Genomic DNA, 20,782 nt, shown 5'->3' with positions numbered 1-20,782 from the left:
TCTTATGAGCTCAATATCTAGACTGGTTAGCATATCTCATCTGTGGACAAAGACTACGCCAAGGATGTTCTTCAATGCTTGTGCCCAATGTCCCCATCTGCCATATCTGCCATACCTCTTGTCAAATTATCTCCCAAAAATACATTTATCCCATGTGCTAGTGTGAGGCTTGTTAAAGAATTTTCTACAGGGTAGAATACTACACAGAGCACTTGGTATCTAGTTACAAGTAAACTCAAAGAAATAGAGTTTTCACTAAATGCCAACTTTGCCACTCTTTCCTGGCTCAGCAGCCTTTGGTTTTGTTGGTGACAAATCCTTACATGCTACCTATAAAGAACAGGAATGATTGTAAAATGTTTTTTTTTTATTTTTATTTTTTATTTAGGGGCCACAGAATTTGTGATGCTATCAGATTTCTTATCAGTTGAGTCCAATTCTCAAATCAATATAAACTATGAAGTTCCTAGTCTACGTTTCTTAGTTGACAACATTATTAATCCATCTGACTTATATTCAGACTACTAAATTTTTCTCAATCAAGATACTCTCTAGGAAAAAAATGCATACATACGGAAAATGATCTGAATTACAAAAACCCACGTAAGGTTCTTTATCTACACCCACCCTCAAATTAGACCCAATAGAAACATTCAAGCACTTGAACCATGTTAAAAGCTGTTTGGTACATCTATAGCTGTGACTTATTCATGTACTAAAATCTTCAGATACCTTTGAAATTAGTTCAGATTAAAATAAACATTGTTCCAACAGTCATCACTGCTTGATCTATTATTTATTTTGTGATAATGTCTCACTATATAGCCAAGGCTGGCCTCGAATTTAAGATCATCCCTCCTCTGGTTCTTGATCATAGTGGGAGCTACCAAGGCCAACAACAGCATTATTTGCAAGGAGATATTTTAACTCTCCAGAATGTGACAAATTAATTTTATATTCAATTCAACTATTCCATGATACTTAACAATTTGAATGTTATTTCTCCAACTCATTACAACATGAGAATTAGGATTTCTTTACTTTCTTAGCCAGTCCTTAGAACTGGGGCTGAACAGAAACAAACAAACAAACAAACAAACAAACAAACAAAACTAAAGGTAATCTCAGCCATCAAAATTTATCCAATGACTGTCCTCAGACAAATATAGAATCTTAGCAACTAAACACAATCACTTTTTAGTCTTGACTGTTACCCCAAATTCTTGATTATGTTATTACCAACAAATTAACTTGATCTGGCACCATTACCTAGTATTATGAAAAAGAAAGGGGAGGGGCTGGAGAGGACTGCTCAGTCTTAATAGAGTGCACTGCTCTGAAGACAACTCAGGGCAGGTACTCACAGATACCTCTAACTCCAGCTCCAGAGGAACCAAAACCCTTGTAAGGCTCTGCACTCTCATGTGCACATCTATATGCAGATACTTACACACATATAATTAAAGAATTAAGTCCTTTTTAAAAAGAAAAAAAAAAAAGGTTAAACTGGCTGTGGAAAAACACATAATTCCAACACTCCAAAATGGAGGTGGAGCCAAGGTCTACAGTCATTCTTGGCAGTATGGTAAGTTCAAGGACAGCATCAAAAACCAAATAGAAATCACTGGTAGGCAGGGGGAGTAAAACAAGTTTTTCAAAAACAAACTAAGAACCCCACTTATTAAGTGACTAGGAGCTAAGAAAGGTTTTCTTTTTTCCACTTCTCGAAAGGAACACTTTGTTGTTGTTTTGTTTTAAAGTGAATAATAAATCACCTGATTAAGGATTTCTGCAAGATTCTCTTCACCACCTCCAAAAGTGTGGTGTCATTTTGGCCAGGCTTCTTATGACCCAAACCCACTGAGTTTGCAGGTTAAGGCCATCAGAAGAGATACCCGATTCCCTGAAGCTTACAGAAATTACTAGGTCACAGCATAACAGTGACTGAATTTATTTTTAAACAATCAGACTTAAGATTCTGCAGTAGGGACTTAAGAGGAACAATCACACTGCAAATTAAGACTTAAGTCTCTTCCAAGAGAACTCAAGACTGACTAAAAGAAGGGGACAAATATAGTGAACTCAGTTGAAGATTATGACAACTATATACCATCTGTAGAGAAATAGGCACAACTAGAGACCACTGGAGAAATCAAATCACACCAGTTTCAGGAAGACAAGAATATCTGGTTTCTCTTACTTGTAGGTTCTAGATTTCATTTAGACACATAAAACCATGTATGCATACATGTTGTGAACACATAAACTCATATAGAGAACAAGGAATTAATGAGAGGAGGGAGTGGGGGAAATAGAAAGAGGTGGTGATTACAGGTGCAATATACCCAAAATTATTCTATATAATTGTATGCAAATGTCCCTATGAAATCCAGTGCCATGTAAATAAGTATATGCTAAAAACTTTTTAAATGGGTAACAATGACATATATAACACTAGCCTCCAAGGACACAGAAATTTAATGCCTCCAAGTGTACACATTTCCTCATGTGCATGGCCACAAAAAGACTTTAGTCAATGATGAGTAAACAGGCAAAAGGAATTTAAAAAAATAATACAAAGGTGAGTCTGGTTTTACTACCAGGTAGGTAAACAGTTGCTACAAGTAACAGAAATTGTTAAACTTTGCTAAACTGAGCTAAAAAATAAATAAATAAATAAATAAATAAATAAATAAATAAATAAATAAGTAAATAAATAAATAAATAAATAAAATAAGATAAAAAGTGCATACCCTAAGTGATCTGCAGGTCTAAGGACACCACTCTGTCACCCCTCCAGTTATATTCAAGCTCATATTCAAGGATGAAAGGCATGATGAAGACACACAGTCAGGTAGGGACTGAGGCATTTTATGGCATAACCTGGATGGCAGTGCTTCCTCACTGTATCTCTTCTGCTTTGGCCTAAGTCTATCCAACTTGGTTTTTTACAACACTAGCAATAAGAAGCAAATATGAAGTGATTGAACACCTCGTGTTTGAGGTAAACACATGAATGGATATATATGAATATATATTCATATTTATATATGGATATATATTTTTATATATGAATATATATCACACAGGCTACACAATTACAAAAGTATTACTCTCACAGTAAGAAAAGGAAGTCAATAACCTTCCTTTGTGCTATATTCCAACAGAAAGAATTTAACATAAGCATTATACAAGCACATTTTATTACATCAAACATCAAATATACTTGGCTAATTAGGAAAAAAAAAAAAAAAAGGGAATTTCCCCGAATAGACACAGAGGTGTCTGGAAGGAAGAGGAGGCAGCTATAAAGCAGCCTCCACAGTTAATGACACATAAAAGCAGGCAGACAGTGTCTTCGCCTCAGTCTCTTCACTGACTCTTCAAATGCCTCAGTCCAGCTAGGCCTGTAAGTCCAGCATTCACTAGGGCTGGGGAGAACTGCCCTAAGCCTGGGCCTCAGGACTGCTCCTGTGAGACAGTGCCTTCAAAAACAAAGCCAGAAAAAGAATCTGGATCCTGGGGAGAACTGCCTAAGTCTCTTAGTCCTTTACTGGCCTTGCTTTCTATAGCAGACTCAGAAGAAAATGCCCATTGCCTAGCCTCCACACACTACACACAGAGGTCACATGCACAATGGTCCTAATGCAAGAAAAGGATGATGCAATCTTCCCTTCAACCTACAAAGTTCCTTACAAACCTTTCCACCTAAACCAAAAAGAAATGCACCCCTACGCAAAGGTCTACAACAAAAACCCATTATCATCAAGTCATCAGCAAACCACACTAGACTGCAGCTACACTCTAGCTCAGGACAGCAAACAGAAGCCTGGAACATTCTATATACCCCTCCTCCTATGTCCAGTTCTCTGCTCTCTACCTTACCCCAACCGTGACCTTCCTTCTCTCTCCAACACACAGTCCCATCGCCCCAGGAATCAGGACTGCAACAGGGCAGATGTTCCCACGCACAGCCGAACTTCTCACACAGGTAGAACGGGCTGCTTGAGTCAACAGCACCACTGTCTTGACCAAATAAGACACAACGACAGCCTCGGCAACAGGACTTCTTCCTCCCAACTCAAGGTTAACACCTGCAAGGCACCGGTTTCTATCTCAAGAATGAGAGGGAAATTAACTAAAAATAAATTAAGACTCTATCCATGAAAAGTATTACTTTTTTATTATTATTATTATTTTAAATTCATACAGTGGGGGGGGGGGACACTTTCTGTTAAGCCCCAAACACATGTAATTGATTTTCAGCTGTCAATAGACAACTCCTGAAAACAAGAATAGTTAAGCCACTGAAAGTAGAACGATGTTCCTACAGCGGGGGATGTGCAGCTGAAGCAGCTGGCGCAGAGAGGGAAGGCAGGAGTTCAAGGTGTAGACTCATAAAAGGAAAACTGCTCTACGCAGTGGCATGAGTCAACTTGACGCAAAATGGCCAATGACCACTTGTTCCTAAGGTCATACATATCAACATCTGCCTTGCCAAAGCAGCTTCAAGAAGATACTGAATCCATAACTAAAGGACTATCCCTACTGTCCGAGGTTGAGTGGAAATGGCTCCACTCTGACAGATTAGGAGATATTTCTTGAAGGGTGGCTAGAGGGGTACTTGGAAAATGGGAATAGTAACTGGGAAAACAAACCACAGAGGGAAATTCTCACTCTTATTTGTTCTTTCCTATGGGGGGAATCTGGTACCTCACTAGCCTTCAACAACAGAAGGGGGGACTCAAAGCCAAGCAAGAACATGAGACACCCTTGTACTGGAGACTGGATACACCATTTTCCATATGAGAGGTCTCTGAATCTTTTTTTTTTTAATTTATTTGTTTTTATTTTGTCTGCCTCAGAGGCCAGGAGAGCGTGTCAGTTCTTCTACAAGTAGAATAATAGACAGTTGTGATGTGCCATCTAGGCATCTAACTGAGGTCCTCTCAAAGAGCAGCTAGTGCTCTTAACTGGTAAGCCATCCATCCCCTTTAGCTTCTCTCTATTACTATTTAATAGCAGGTCTAGATTTGGGTGTTCTTAAATGTGAAAGTACTGGCTACTGAATGGTTACCTTGGCTTTCTCTCAAAGCTTTTGGCTTCTAACACTTTATAAAAAGAAATGAATATATATTTTAAAATGACAAATCAGTATTGACAATTCTGTGTTTTCATCTTTTGTAACAATACTTATGAATATATCCCTCAAATAAGAACCTAGAAACACCAGCAATGTAGAGATTTAAAACAAATCTGGCCTAAAACATTGAGGTTTCAAAATGTTAAATCCCAAGTCCTCCTGTTTGAGAAGGTGGAGTGCTATGTGAGTCAACAGAGTAGAAGCATCTGGCATTGTATTTAGGGAGGGCTACCTCAGCTTTCAGATCACAAGGGAAAAGTCAGAATTCCAACGGACAGAACTGTGATGTCATTAGGAGATTGCTGTTATGAAGAGTTGTTCACTGGTTTGACACCACAATCATCCTGTTTGGATGTTTTTAAAGCAGATGCTTTAAGACAACTATCATCCATCCATTCCAGCTGTGTGATGAGAGGTTCTCAAATTAGGACCAAGGTCAGGAAGATTTCAAAGGAGAGTGGATTGTATCCTGGTGTTAATGACCAGAGCTTCCTTAAGAGGACGTTAAAATATCAACTTTCATGGAAGTAAACCTTTCAATGACCTTGAAGACAACACAGTAATTCTGGTTTACTGTTTTACATCCACACTTCACTTACACCACTTCTTAAAAGATTTGCCTTCCTAAAGAGTGAGTCCAAGGTCACACAGGCTCTGAGGGAGCAAGCGCATCTGCAAGGTGATTTGTCTATCATCCTATACCAAGAAACAAAATTTTTTAATTGAGCTAGAGGAGGGTGTAAATATAAATTTGGTAAGTCATACGCACTCTCTCCCTAAAAATCAAAGCATTATGTTGAAAACAGAATTCCAACAAAAAGTACAATGATGAGAAAAGGACTCATTAAGAACTAAAAATAAACTCTAATTCACAATATGCATAAGGACTTAACAAAAAAGGAAAACAAGATGTAAAACTGCATCTGCTAAGTTAACCATGCCCTCACAAAAACCTCCCCTCATCCCCACAAAAACTAAAATCTGTAAAAATCTGTGTGAGTGAAGGAAGCAATGCTTTAAATGTTTTCAATGAATGTTTCAACAGAAAAGAAAACAAAGAGACAGCATCTTTTTTTCCTCTAAGTCCTGTGATCTGCTAACACTGCAGAAATACTGGGCTTCTTTACATCCAAGCCACTGTTCTCTGTACTCCTCTATGGGAATGCCTTAGTTGACGAAATCACAATGTTAGCAGAGTACTTGTGATTTACATTAAAGTGAGAGTCAGCTGAAGGAGCAAGGCAGCAATAAAAGTGCAAGCAAGCCAGTCCTGACACTTTGCTAACCAACACCTTGTGGCTAAGTGTAATAACTTACTCAGTTTCCAGGTCAGTAATAGCTCCCTAGGGAGTCTAGCTGAGGGTACCTTTCATGCTTTAAGTCAGACCAACACTCTGAGTAGTGCGCACACAGGGATCCACAGGACATGACACCACACACAGAAGTTCCTATACAGCAGAGCTCTAGCTCATTGAGGCTGGCATACAAACAGTCACCTTTCTAGGCTACTTTAGCTTCTTATTCCTAGTTGGAGTTTGTCCAACCTCCTAGTGATGGTTCCAGCCTGATCACACATAGGCTAGAAAGTAAGCTTTGTATTCCTCTCAGACCATGGGAAATTAAGAATTGTAGATAACTGGAGATATACTTGGAGATGTTCTCCTAAAACCAAACTGAAGTTCAGAGTCAAACAATTCCTACAACGCTACAAAGCAAGACAAATAACCAGGATGGACTTCAACCCAAGTATAAAAATTGTAGCGTGAGTGTGCATGAATGTGTGCACATGTGTGTTTGGGTGCCAGAAGATGTCTTACATCACCTTTTACCCGGTTCCTTTGAGACAGGGTCAGTCACTGAACCTCAAGATTGTTGTTTCAGATAGGCTGAGTGGCCAGAGAGCTGCCCAAATCCTGAAATGTTTGTGTCACACCACCACACTAGGGTCTACAGTTGTCAACAGCCACACTCAGCTTTCTCACATAAGTGTCGAGGATCCAGACTGATCTCAGGTCCTCATATTTGCTCAGCTCATGCTCTTACCAACTAACCCATCTCCCTAGGCCCTAGGAATGGACATTATGCTGAAACTTTCATAGTAGTATTAACAAAATATCTTCTCCAGGTGAATGACCCTAGTGTTTAGAGAGTTCTGGTAAATCCACTTCATACCTCTGTGGCATGGGAATAGAGAACACAACTTAAGTAACTCCACCTTGCAAAATCTTTCCTTCAAGGAGGTATAAAGTACAAATGAAAATATTTACTTGAAATCATAGTTACAGTCAGCCCTCAAACAAGACTGGAGTGAAGGTGCTACTTTACCTAAGAGATCACTGTGAAGCTACAGCCCTGATATATCTTTTTAACTGAGAATCTGTTTCTTTACAATACTTCTGAGGGCTACCAGAGCTATTCTACTGTTTAAAGCCCTCAAAAGGTTTGATTACAAAACTTGGGTATGGTGGTGCTCACCTGTAACCCCAAGACACAGAAGCCAGAGGCAGAAGGATTAAGTAGCTGAGGCTAGCAGTATTGGCTACACAAGAGGTCAAGACCAACATGGGTAATACAGTTAGACCTTGCCTCAAAACTTATAAACAAACAAACAAATAAATAAATAAATGGAAGGGTGTGCACTTTGTGTGTGTGTCCAATAAAAAGGGCGACTGATGATGTCAAAATTTAACATTCTAAAACGTAAGAGAAGGACAAGGAGTAAAAACTAAAAATTAAGTCACTGTATACAGAACTAACAAGTCAAATGACATTCACAAATAAAAGGCCAGGAAATATTTGTTCAAGCTGACCTTTTCACAGAAGCATTTCCACAACAGAATTCGGCTGCAGCAGCATACTCTGGTGAAAGTCAATTAGCCTAAAAAGAGCTTGAGCAAAGCTGGCAAGTAACCACAACTCCAGCTTCAGTGATTGAGTATGTCGTTTAGGAATATTCACGGGAAATACTGTCCAGTGGAATTTTTAAAATGTCCCAGTCAAATCAGAATGTTGACAAAGTTTAAGAAAGTAAAAGCTAGGGCTACAATAGTCAAGTCAATAAGTTAGCAAATGAGTGAAAACATCAGAACTAGGCTGATTTAAAAAGACAAGGTCGGGTTTAGTTATCAACTTTTAGGATGTGGATTTGCATACTTTGAGAAGTTGTTCCAACTTCTGGTTGATTCTTCCTGCTTACGCTGAGATGTGATGAGCCAGCCACCTGTGGCAATACTGCCCTTGCCAGCAATTATGGACGCTCCTTCTCAAACCATAAGCCAGAATAAACTCTTCCTTCTGCAAGCTGCTTTTGGTCACAGTGTTTTATCTTACTAATAAAAAAGTAACTAATATAGTACATAATTCAGCTTCACATCTGAGGGGGAACCCTAAAACAGCTGAATCATTACAAAGGTGCTATTTAAGTTGAAGATGGTTAAAAATCAAATGGAAAGAAGAGATCTCTTCCCCTCTCCTTTTCTACCCTAAGGGCAAAGCATAGTTTCTCCTCCAGAGATTGTGTGCTCCTCATCCCCATCAGCTAGAGGAATGGCCTCTATCGTTACAGATGGTAGACATGAGACAAGTTCACACAAACATGCCTTGCTAAAACAGTTCTTCCATTTTGTTTCCCCTATTGATTTCCTAGACACTGTCCTGTAATTTACCATCCTTCAAAGACTGAACTTTGTCTTTCTAAAATACTGTGTTCACTCCTTTGCCTAACTACTTCTTTGAATTTCATTTATTTCCTGTATTCATATATTAAACCTAATAGACTTTCCTAACAGTGGTAAAATGGTATGTCTAACTTGTTAAATATTTGCATACACATGTGTATTCATTTCAGTAATTCTTGTATTGAAATTAACCAACACTGTTCAATAAAAATACCTACTTTAGGGGATGAAGAAATGGCTCAGCAGTTAACAGTGCTTATTGTTCTTGCAAAGGACCCAGAGGTTCATTTCCTAGAACCAACATCAAGTGACCTATAACTGCCTATAACTCCAGTCCCATGGGATCCAATGTCCTCTAGCGTTTGCAGGTACCTACATGCACATGGTTGCATGTAAATTCAGGTAGGCATACCTATATATATGAATTTAAAAACAGCATTTTTAAAACTACCTAATTCAGGCTGGGCTGGAGAGATGGTTCAATGGGCAAGAGTATTGTTCTTCAAGATTTGGATTTTAATTCCAGTTCTCCAGCACCATGTTTAAAAGCCTGGCATGGCCAAAGCACATGAGGCAACAAACAAAGGCAAATCCTGAGAGTTCCACATTTAGCCCACAAAGGACTAGCTTCCAGTTTACAGAGATCCAATCTCATGGCACCAATGCAGAGAACAATCTGGATGTCCTGCTGACATTCATGTACCATACTCTCAATACACACACACAGATACACACGCATACACACACACGCGGTTTAAGTAACACAACAAAAATGAGTCTGGAATAAATTCAAAAGCCTTCCTCAAACTTTTGTGGCAAGTTTTTGTAATGTTAATCTCATGATTTGAGATGACTGATTAACCATAATCTTTAGAAAGAAAAAAAAGATACATGAAAAATAATAAGGTCTACTGATAATACTGATTAAAATCACAAGTTTCTCTGGTATATTTCACTGGTTAAAGATACTTCAATTATCATCAAGAACAAGGAACAAGACAGGAGCCTACTATAGAGAGCCTCTGAAAGGCTCTACCCAGCAGGGTATTGAAGCAGATACTGAGACTCATAGCTAACCTTTGGGCAAAGTGCAGGGAATCTTTTGAAAGAAGGGAGAAACAGAAAGACCCAGAAGGGATAGGAGCTCCACAAGGAGACCAACAGAGCCAACCTATCTGGACACAGGGGTCTTTTCTGAGTCTGATACTCTAACCAAGGACCATTCATGGAGATAACCTAGAACCCATGCACAGATGAAGCCCATGGCAGTTCAGTGTCCAAGTAGGTTCCCTAGTAAGGGGAACAGGGACTGTGTCCGACATGAACTCAGTGGCCTGCTCTTTGATCACCTCCCTCTTGGGGGAGCAGCCTTGCCAGGCCACAGAGGAGGACAATGCAGCCAGTCCTGATGAGACCTGATAGGCTAGGGTCAGATGAAAGGGGAGGAGGGCCTCCCCTATCAGTGGACTTGGAGAGGGGCATGGGAAGAGATGAGGGAGGGAGGGTAGGATGGTGAGGGAATGAGGGCAGGGGCTATAGCTGGGATACAAAATGAATAAATTATAATAAATAAAAAAAATTAAATTATCATCATGGTTTCATAAATTCGATGCGAAGTTCATTTTATATTAATTCAGCTTTAAAATCTAAAAATAAATTGTGCAGGCTAGACAGGTACCTACATAGTGCTTATCTGGAGCTTCAGACCTGGAAACATGCAGCCTCGCCACTACCCTTGCCATTAAGCACCACAGAGCCTCAAAATGGGTATTTTAAGTTATTGCCCAGCCACCTGCCTAACCACTCTACTGTTGTCAACTTGTCTCAGGATTCTTGATCATTTCACATTCTATCAGTTCCAAATAATAACTCACTTACAGAACTGTATTTTCAGATTGACATTCATCAAAACAGCCTGTGTCCGCCATCACTTGCTTCATCCCAGCAAATTAATGCTATTAAATTTGAAGGTATCTATTACACTAATAAATACCATTTATCTATTTCAATCCTGAGGAGTTAAGGTTGCATTTATTTAAAGAGGGGAGAATCCTGTTAAAAAAATGTTTCAAAAATCACATTGTTCTGATATAATTAAAAAAAAAAAACATGCTCCTAAAGAGGAAGAAACAAAGTTTGGTTATTTTTCAAGATATTCTATCTAAACATGGGTGACCAACACCTAGGAAGTCGCTGGGTCCCTGGAGCTTGTTTGTTTGCTTTACATTAGGTCCTTCCTTTCTGTTTATAAAAAAAAAAAAAAAAAAAAAAAAACAAAACTTCTGACTGGATGCAAATGAAGTCAGCACTGAAGGCACCCTCATACAATGATAAGTAAAAATGAATACCATACAAAGATAAAACAAGCAGCTTGCATTAGTTGAGGCCCCAAACTGTAATTCTAGGAGCCCTTGTTTTTCAAGAATGGAAACATGATTACAACAGAACTACCCTGAAGTTTCCCAAAGTTAATTACATGAGGGGATAACCCATGGGGCAGACAGTCAGTAAAGAGAGCTCCAAGATTCCAAGTCCTGGTTCCCAAGAATTAACTCATCAGAGACCAGTGCTCATGAAGTGGCCCTTGAAGATTAAGCTAGCCATGAATTAAGCACCCTCACTTGCATGACCTCACTCAGCAACTTGAAGGCCAAATAAGTACAAGACCTAGGAATTTCTGTTTCTCTTTTCCTGAAGAACTACAGAAAATTCCCTGGGTTCTGAGCCTCCTTCAGGATTCCTAGTCATGAAGTCTGAATGAGGCCTACTGAGGCCCAAATTTCTGAAATCTCCCAGTCTAGGCACCCACAGTTCAAGAGCCTCCCATAATTCCTCAACTCCTAGGGCTACAAAATCAGCTGTGGAGATCTTTGGCTTCAGTTCCAAAGCATCCAGAGTCCAAGGCTGGCTGGTTGGTTGTTTTTGTTTTAACTCTCTCTTGGGTAAATTTGTTGCCAGATGTGGGTATCATTGATCCGAAACACTGTACTCAGCCACAGATGGAAAGAAAAATGGGTGTTCTCATCTGTGTGGTATAGCCTTCAGTCTTGACCTCAAAAATCTTCCATTCCCTTTCCAAACACAACACCCTCACCACAAGATGCCCCATTGGTACCCCCGTAAAAGTTGTATTCTAGCTATTAACTTATTAGTTTGTTCTGTGGCTAATTTCCAAAGTGAGCTCTTGCCACCAAGAATTGGCAAAGAAAAAAATTTGCCCAAGGAAATAATGAGAAGACCAGAATCTTAGACACTGCTCCAGCCACTCCTTGGCTTAATTTACACTTCCCTAGAACCATGCTCATCATACAAGCACATACATCCCTGACCAAACCGCAGAGGCGACTTCAGACTAAACTGGCTGATAACTGCTTAAATCAGTTTTAAGAGCATTTATAGCTTTTAAAGCCTTTATGAGTGCCACATACCTGTAATCTCTATCTCTTAGGAAGCTAAAGCAGGATGATGGCCACCTGCAGAACAGTTTGGGCTACATAGCAAAGAACTATCTCAAAGGAAAGCAAAGAGAAAAGTACACAGTGTGACTACAATGCCTACTGTGGGAGTTTCTGGTCTTGCTACTTGCTCTCTGGACAGTTTTCTTCCGTATATTCTCAGTGAGTATTTTAGAAAAATTTCAAGTATAAATTTAAAGTTGAAATATAAAGAATGATGTCTGTCTGCAAATATTTGTTTCATCCCATACTAACATATTTGAGGGTCTTCTGATTTTATTTTATTTATTATTATTATTATTATTATTTATTTGAGGTAAAGGAGTTTGAGACAGGAATTCTCTGTGTAGACCTGGCTGTTTTACTGTTGAACTCAGAGATCTGCCTGCCTCTGCTTCATGATTGCTGGGATTAAAAGAGTGAACCACCAAGCCCAACTCCAATTTTATGTTTTTTATTAGCTCATTAAGAATTTCAAGTTTCATACATTGGATTTTCATCATTTTTACCCCACTAATCCCAGATCCACCCCTGCCATCTCTTAATCCACCCAACTTTGTATCCTTTTCAAAACCCTTCAAGACTGATATGTGTTGTCCAAATATTCTTCAATGTGTGTTCTTCCGCTAGAAGACTTACTGAGGGCTACACTCATGGGAAAAACTAATGCTTAGTTTCTCAATAGCTAACAACTGCAAATCACCCACAGTTAGAGGTGGGAATATATGCCCAACTCCCTTTGCTGTGTTGGATTTGATATAGCTTGGGCTGGCACTGGTTTCGGGCAATACTGTGAGTTCATGTACTTACCTGATATTTTAACACAAATTATACAATCACGGAAATTTCCATGACTGAGAGAACAATGAAGCAAAGGGACATCAAGAATGAATTCCATTTCAGCATCTAAATGTGTGTGGAAGTAAGCCACATATTTCCATGATGAAGCCAAAGAACCCAGAGATATGAAGACTAAAAACTCAGATTTCCCCCATTATGCCTCATAATAGCACTGTAAAGGGTTTACCGAAAAATAAGATGATTCAAGTCTGCCCAGTGATAAGATATGGAAAATCCCCTAAGATGTCTTCTGTGGCAAATGTCTAATATGAAAGATGGATGGGCTGTTTAATATTTTCACTTACCACTCCCAGTATCATAAAAAAGAAATGTGATTTTTTTTACACACTATTCAAGCATCTTCATCCTACAATGGTAGAGTTGCCACTGAGCAATCGAACAAGAAATCACAGAAATTGATGTTATAGCCTGTATGCCATTTATCACACTTTACTACTTATTTCAAATAGCCTAAAAAAGTCCACATGCAAAAGTTATTGTTTTACTAAAAAAAGAAATTAAAAATAAAATCTAGTATAGAACTGTTTTCTACCTTTCCAAACTTTTCAAAAACTCTATTAATTTCATATACTGCCAGTCCTCAGTTTGCAAATGAAACCTGAAAATGGCCAGGAATACAACTCAGTGATAAAACTTCACTACAGTATGTATGCAGACCGAGGTTTAATCCCCATTCCAAACGCCTCCCAAACCAAAGAGAGAGAGACAGATAGACAGACAGACAGACAGACAGAGGCAGAGACAGGCAAACAGACACACACACACCACACACAAACACACAAAGGACTAAAGGAAAATATGACCCATTTGAATGTGAGGATTCAACAACTGAAGAATCCTGGAAAGATTATGAACACAGAAACAACGTAATTAGCTAAAGAAAGGATTATTCAGTATGTCTTATGTCTTGGAGGCAATGTGCTTATTTTTAATCTGATGTGAATAGATAAGCTGTTTGTGGTTTTCAATCTGTAGCTCCAGAGAACAGGACAGTGAGACTCAAGCACAGACACTGGCTTCAGGCACTTAGTAGATCTTTAAAAACGGAGACTGGGAGCCTCAATTACAGAGCTGCTCAAAGCATCATCTAGACAGAAGTCCTAAATGATCCCAGTATGATCTCTGCCCTTAACCTCAATTAACCAGAGGCAAAGCCAGGAGCTAACTTGTACATGGTCACATGATCAATCAAGCAGTCAAACTCCTGGTACCACCCTTTACAGCACTTTCAAAAAACCTTTACTTATTTCAAAACTTAGTTTGATATGTTTGTTTATAAACTGTATAAAGCAGTTATATGCTTCACCAAATTTCACAACATGAAAGACCCATGAGGTCTATCTACACTTAATGTCATATGGTTTTAGTGTTTTAAAACAATTCCAGTAGGAACCATTAACTTCTGTCTCAAGAACATGCTCCTTAAATAGGTTTGAGCTTAAATAAAAAATACTCAGATTTTTTTTTTAAGCATACTAAGATTTTTTCAACTATTGTGTACTCAAATTTGGCCAAATGGGGCATCATTTAGGCCCAATTTCCCATCCTTTCCTCTTTATCTTTACAGTAAAAAAAAAAAAAAAAAAAAAAAAAAAAAAAAAAAAAAAAAAAAAAAAGTTTATATGCCATATCTTCTTTCCTTGTTAAGAAACATAAAGACAGATGAGTCCCTAATTCTATTGGTGCAGTTGTTTATACAAGGAAAACATATTCGCCAATACTTTATCAATGTATATCAACGTATTAAAAGCAGAAGGACCAAAGTGACTTAATGGAAGAATATTGTAAGGTGTTCCCCCTGATCCCCTCACTTTCTAAAACAAAATATTCTCCTATAGCTATAAACAAAATATGCTTCTATAGCTATAGCTCATTGTTGAAATGTTCAGTTATGCAAGCTCAGGGGTACTGAAAACATAAAAGTTAACTTGAAAGTTGCTATCACACAAACACACACACACACAACACACACACACTTTCCCAAAAAGCGTGTCCTTCATCTCAGAATATATTCAATGTGCAGTTAAAATAAATACTGGTATCTAGGCATGAAAGCTTACAATTGTAATCTCAGCACTCAGTATGCTAATATGGGACTGTCATGAATTGAAAGCCAGCCCAACTATGTAGCGAGCTGCAGGCTAAACTGTACTACAGAGTAAGACCATGTCTTTAATCAACAGTAAGGAAAGAAAGAAAGAGAGAGAAGGAAGGAAGGGGGAAAGGGAGGGAGAAAGCAGGTACAGTCTCCAAAACCATTTTATTGTTTAAAAGAAAAATTTAAAACTAGTTTCATATTGCTTATATAGTAACAGAAAACCTAGATATGTAAAGCTTCAGCACTGGAAAATTTGTAGATATAAAGTTATTTTCTCACATCCTGACCCATGGTCCTTTAAATGTCAACCATCTACATAAAATTGCATACCTGTTATTTTGTCTCTTACAAGCTTACAGGACTCTATCTCACCAATGCTCCCAAAAAGACTCTTTAGCTCTTCCTGTGTCATGTTCTGAGGAAGGTAGTTGACTATTAGGTTGGTCTTGCTGTCCTCTGTGTTCCCGGAGTCAACTGGTGAGGAACAGTTGTTGTTTACAGTGGTTGGACCATTGGCTGTGTTATTGCAAGTTGGTCCATTAGACAGTTGTGTTTCCATGGCAGCAATTACCTGCTAAAAACAGAGAAAATAAGAAATGTCAGAATTCATATTTCACAACCTATTAGAGATTCCACCTAAGAGTTAAACACTTGTCACTAAACACAAGTTGTTCTGCTGAGATCACAATAAAGCTTCAACAAAAAGTGCAACACCTACACTAATTGTATTTCATATTAAGCTATTCAACTACAATTATACTTCCACATACATATTCCATACATGCACATAAGCAGAATTTAAATCTGAAACATTTTCTAGAATCATATCCTGGGTCTAGTCATATGCCCTCACTCACCTGCAGTGTCCACAGAGGAAGCAATTTGATACCAAAGGGCACCAAACCATGTCCTGACTAAATATCATTCTAGAAAATAAAAATGCTTAACATGCTGCCAAAACAAAAAATAAAAATTAAAAAAAAAATGACATACTAACTGTGAAGACGATTCTTCAGTTCATAAGAGTTAATTATCTAAGACTGACAGGCATCCATTAACAAAATCAGGAGCAAAGGTACTTTCAAAAATAAAAATTTGTCAACATGTACTGTTTTGGTTACATACTGAAATGTTTTTGATTAACATTATTTTGTACCTCTATCATTGGTAAGAAATTAAAAATAATAGATGTTGTATGTTCAGGAGTGAACGGGTTGATTAACGTGGGAGTAAAACTATGCATACTCTGTCTTCATTTGTACACTCTATCCAGCCATTCTTGTCAATTTGGCTGCTGGTGATCACTACCAAGTAACTGGTCTATAGCATCAAAACAGAATCCACAAACAATTCAGGATAATATTTTGCCTTGACTCTAATTTTAAGAACACAAGACCAAAAACACATATCTATTTCACCAAAGCAACAATATAAACATACCAACTTCTCCAAACAGGCCAGCCCAAGGCTATTGAAAATGCAAGTAATAAGGTGTCCATAAACCAAGCAGCAGATATTGGGGAATATTGCCTCAAACATTTCCAACTACTCTAACAATCATTTATTATACAATTTTGAATATAATTTCCTAAAAGCAATCTGATGGGCTTTGAACAAAAGAGTCACAAACCACAGCCCCCAAACTTTCTAAGTGTTTTCCAATAACTGTCCAACTTTGGACAGCCAAGACTATGAGGGAATCAAAAAATCAAAGCATCAGCGAAAAGATTACACTCCGTCTCATTCAAAATATCTCTCAGCTCCCCAAAGAACTGCTCAAACCTGACAAGTCTGAGTGATGGCATGCTAGCTTTAGGAGGCTTTAACGTAGGAAAGGCAAAGAATTTGATAAAAGAAAAAAAGCAAAGTAAAGGAGAAAGAGGGCTGATTATAAGGGAATGGGGAAAATGTCTTTTCAAAAGCAAATTACCTAAGAAAAATGAAAGGGTACATCTATACATACAAAATCTCTGTTGCCAAGAGATGTTTATGTAAGAAAGCAGCACTAGGCAGACTGGTCACCTGACCAGATCTAGACTGGTGAGGGACAAGAATCAGTGCAGTCGGAATAAAAATGGACTCAGGCCAGGCCAAAGTAGTTAGGAAATAATCAAACAAACTCTAACTTTCCTTTTCCAAAAAAACAAACTTCCCCCCACCCCAAGATTTAAACTACTTTTCTTGGGTAAGTATTCTCAGTGAATACTTAAGAAAGTAAAGAATAAAAAATAAATCTTTGGACTTCTGTATGAAAAAAATCATCAAAATATTTCAAGATATTATGGTTGACAAATTAATTGAAATTGAGAAAGGGGGGGGCTTCAGATTTTCTAATAAAAGCGTGACTGTTCCAGTTTGTGGGTTTGTTGTGAATTACTCTTTTCACAGCAAAATTCTCGCAGGGCCATCTATGCTTAGCAACTATAAAAACAATGACCTACAAGAGGAAAGTGGCCAAGGCCTATTAAAATAAACCACCATTCAAAAGTAAGGGTACGTACACAGAGAACAAGAACCCCAAGTGCAGCTCATTGGGATGGCATGTGAGATATAAATGTTCACTGACTGACATTAGCAGGGTGTAGTAAGGACAACAAACACTCTCACTTAATTGCACATTTATTTCCATGTTCAGGTGGCAAGAATGAGCTCCTAAGCCAACATTCAAGTGAACAGCTGTAGTAGGCTGTGTGCACTGAAAATCACAGCATCGCTCAGCTATAGGACCATCTGCTCTGAATAAAATGATACTAATGTGCTATATTTTCCAAATAATGCATATTCCATTGATAGGCTCAACACAACTGTTCACAGAATGCACAGTCTTCCAACAGTTACTGGGCAAATAATTTTTAGCCAGATTTACAATTTCATTTTTTTTTTTTTTTTTAGCATCAGGAATTGTAAATAACTTCAAAATGTAGTAACCAAAAAAATACATAGTAAACAGAATGTAAAGAATTACGGTAACTTAGTATTCAGACCATACCAAAACTTTTGTTTTTGTTTTTGTTTTTTAAAAAAAAAACTTGTCACTCTTTTGAGTCTACACTAAAATCCTTATTTTGATTAGTTCAGTTACATATAACAGCACAGTTCTGATCTACATATACCACAGTTAAATTACAATGTGCTTTTAATTCTTAAAGATGGCCATACCACAGCAGGTAAGAATGATTAGTACGCCAAATTAAAGGTTCAAGTGTTTGGTATGGCCTCGGCACTTCTGCAACATGCTAAAAAAAAAGTAGCCTACAGAATTTAAGAAAAATCCCACAGACCCCGGTCCAAGGCTCTGCTGCCCACGAACCGCTTCTAAGCAGAGAGGCCACATCACACAGTCTGACTGCCATGTTAGTTTGGAGTTGCCGTCTGCAATATGGACACAAAAAGTACCGTACGTTAGAGTAGAGCAAGGTAATGCAACATGTCAGCTTGCACAAATTTACAGTGATTGTCTTATTCCCAGCACGTCCATGCAGTGGGGCTTAATTGAATTTGAGGCAATTCCAATCTAATCTTTCCAAATTTATTTTAACATGTAGTTTTCTTGCACAAATGTAAGTATTTGTAATTAAGAGCCTGATTTTTAAAACAGTATTATCTAGTTATCTTGGCATCTATCTTTAAGAACTACCTTAAATTCCGTTTCAAAAATTAAAAAAAAAAAAAAATCAAATGAAAATACTACATGCAGTCGTCTCTTATGGATGTGGGAGAAGGGAGGAAATGTGAATGAAGTTTTAGTGAGAAAAGCAGTCAAGCGATTCATAAAGTGATTGCTTCGCATAAAAGCACTCTCTCTCTTAAATATCAAAGGGGTATTAGGCAAAGATGTATTTGCCCACACTGTTACATTATAGTACAAATGGTCCTTAATTCTGGGACTTCAAATTAAAAGGGAATCAAAACCCCCTGAGGTTATTCTGCCACTACAGTTAAACTGGTCTCTACCAGTTTCACCAAGAACTGTTCACATATACTAAGCAGCAGTAAACCAGCATCTTTCAATTGAAATAATTGGACCAATAAATAGGATTTTTTTTTGGAGTAATGACTGTATAGGATGTCAGCTTTGTCCCTGAATGAAATCAAATGAATGTTTTTATAATATGTAAATTGTGAACCCAGCATGCTTCGAAATTAGTGCTGCCATGAGGCCTCCAATAGCATTAACGGGTAATTTACCCCTTACTTCAACTTGCCTAAAAACTAAACGCAGCTGTGATACTGGCCCCAAACCCAAAGTTTACTTTTTAACTATATATCCACATGCTTAAAATGACAGCATAGCAATCGGAAAACTCAGGCTCAGAGATAATGAACAAAGGAAGGCTGAAAAAAAAAAAATCTTACATTGTGGTAATTTTAAAGTTTCAACTTCAGAGTTAAAAGCCAAACTGTACATGATTCACACAGAATGTGAACATGGAGTGGACTCTGGCATCTATGAAGGAAGGATTTAAAGACTCCTCAGAGGAGGCATGCAAGCGCTTTGCTGTTCTTACTTTCTCCCACTATCGGCAGAGAGTCCTGTCTGACTCTGCTTCCCTTATCTTATAATCTTAAGCTGAGATAGAGTAAAGTCCTTTATATCCATGAAATAGGTTGACAAGAGCCCAAATGTGGGGCAAAACAACCACACCCAACAGGTTAAACCAAGCCAAAATGTATGTCCAGGATACAGTCGGGAGTTAACATTACCTAAAGTCATGGGTAAAATCATGGCCCTCTATTCCATAGAAGAGAAGCATTAACTAACAAGCTGATCTACTGACACCCCTCCTTTGCAAGGCCCCAGAAATTCTGAGTCTACTGAACCAACTAAGCTGGGAAGGCTGCTTGCTGATGGAAAATGACTCCACTGCACTTTTACATTCCCAGCACCCAGACAGTCTCTCCACTTGAGGCAGACACACACCTTTATGGGAAGTTATAAATAAGCTGCTCACATGGCCCTTACCTTTATGCTGGCCAACAATTCAGTTACTAAAAATGTAAAGCTACTTCCCCTTCACTTAAGGACAGGTGATTCTGCTCCACTCAATCTACCACAGACAACCCGGCTGCGTACTATTTATAGACTCCACTGGCTCTGAGGCTCTTTGGAAAGGGGGGAAAAAACTCGCTGTATTCCAGTGAAACAGAGCCATTAATTTTAAGGCTTAGAAAAATAACGTTTCATATATGTTCACCTCTTAATTTAGACATCAATTGTGCCAATTCAGACTGCTTTTCCTGTTATTCTCAGAACACTAACTTGTGAAATGGCACTTTCATAGATCTATCTAAAATATTCTATACTTTCATTGAGCTAAAAGAGATAATGGTGAGGAACAGTTTGATAGGAGCACAGGCCTCACAGGGGAAAGGAAGGAAGGAAGTCTTATCTTTTCACAGCTGTATAATTTAGCTACAACAGGCACTAAAGCTTTCCGCATTTGTTTGATCTTTTTCTTCCTTTTTTTTGTTTCTTTCAATTACATGCACTTCATGCTATGATTATTGTATACTTCTACATCTACAGATTCTTAAAATGGTAGAAATC

The 20,782-nt window shown here is 38.2% G+C and overlaps 1 protein-coding gene across 5 annotated transcripts in view; it reads right to left on the bottom strand.

Moving 5' to 3' along the window:
- Elavl2 (ELAV like RNA binding protein 2) overlaps positions 1-20,782 on the bottom strand; it is a 130,666-nt gene that overhangs the window by 50,947 nt on the left and 58,937 nt on the right. For 3 of the 5 annotated variants that reach the window (XM_055618958.1, XM_055618960.1, XM_055618959.1), the window contains exons 2-3: positions 18,516-18,606; positions 15,565-15,808 (exon numbers count right to left, since the gene is read on the bottom strand). In XM_055618958.1, the coding sequence (XP_055474933.1) occupies positions 15,565-15,808; positions 18,516-18,587 (316 nt within the window). In that variant the 5' untranslated portion in view covers positions 18,588-18,606. The remainder of the gene's footprint in view (positions 1-15,564; positions 15,809-18,515; positions 18,607-20,782) is intronic. The other 2 variants (XM_055618962.1, XM_055618961.1) reach the window with 1 other exon arrangement.

Source organism: Psammomys obesus, unplaced genomic scaffold (assembly GCF_907164565.1).
Source record: "Psammomys obesus unplaced genomic scaffold, mPsaObe1.curated_primary_1811, whole genome shotgun sequence".
Lineage (NCBI taxonomy): Eukaryota > Metazoa > Chordata > Mammalia > Rodentia > Muridae > Psammomys > Psammomys obesus.
Note: the sequence above shows the minus strand (reverse complement) of the source record. Positions and strands in the feature narration are given on the sequence as shown.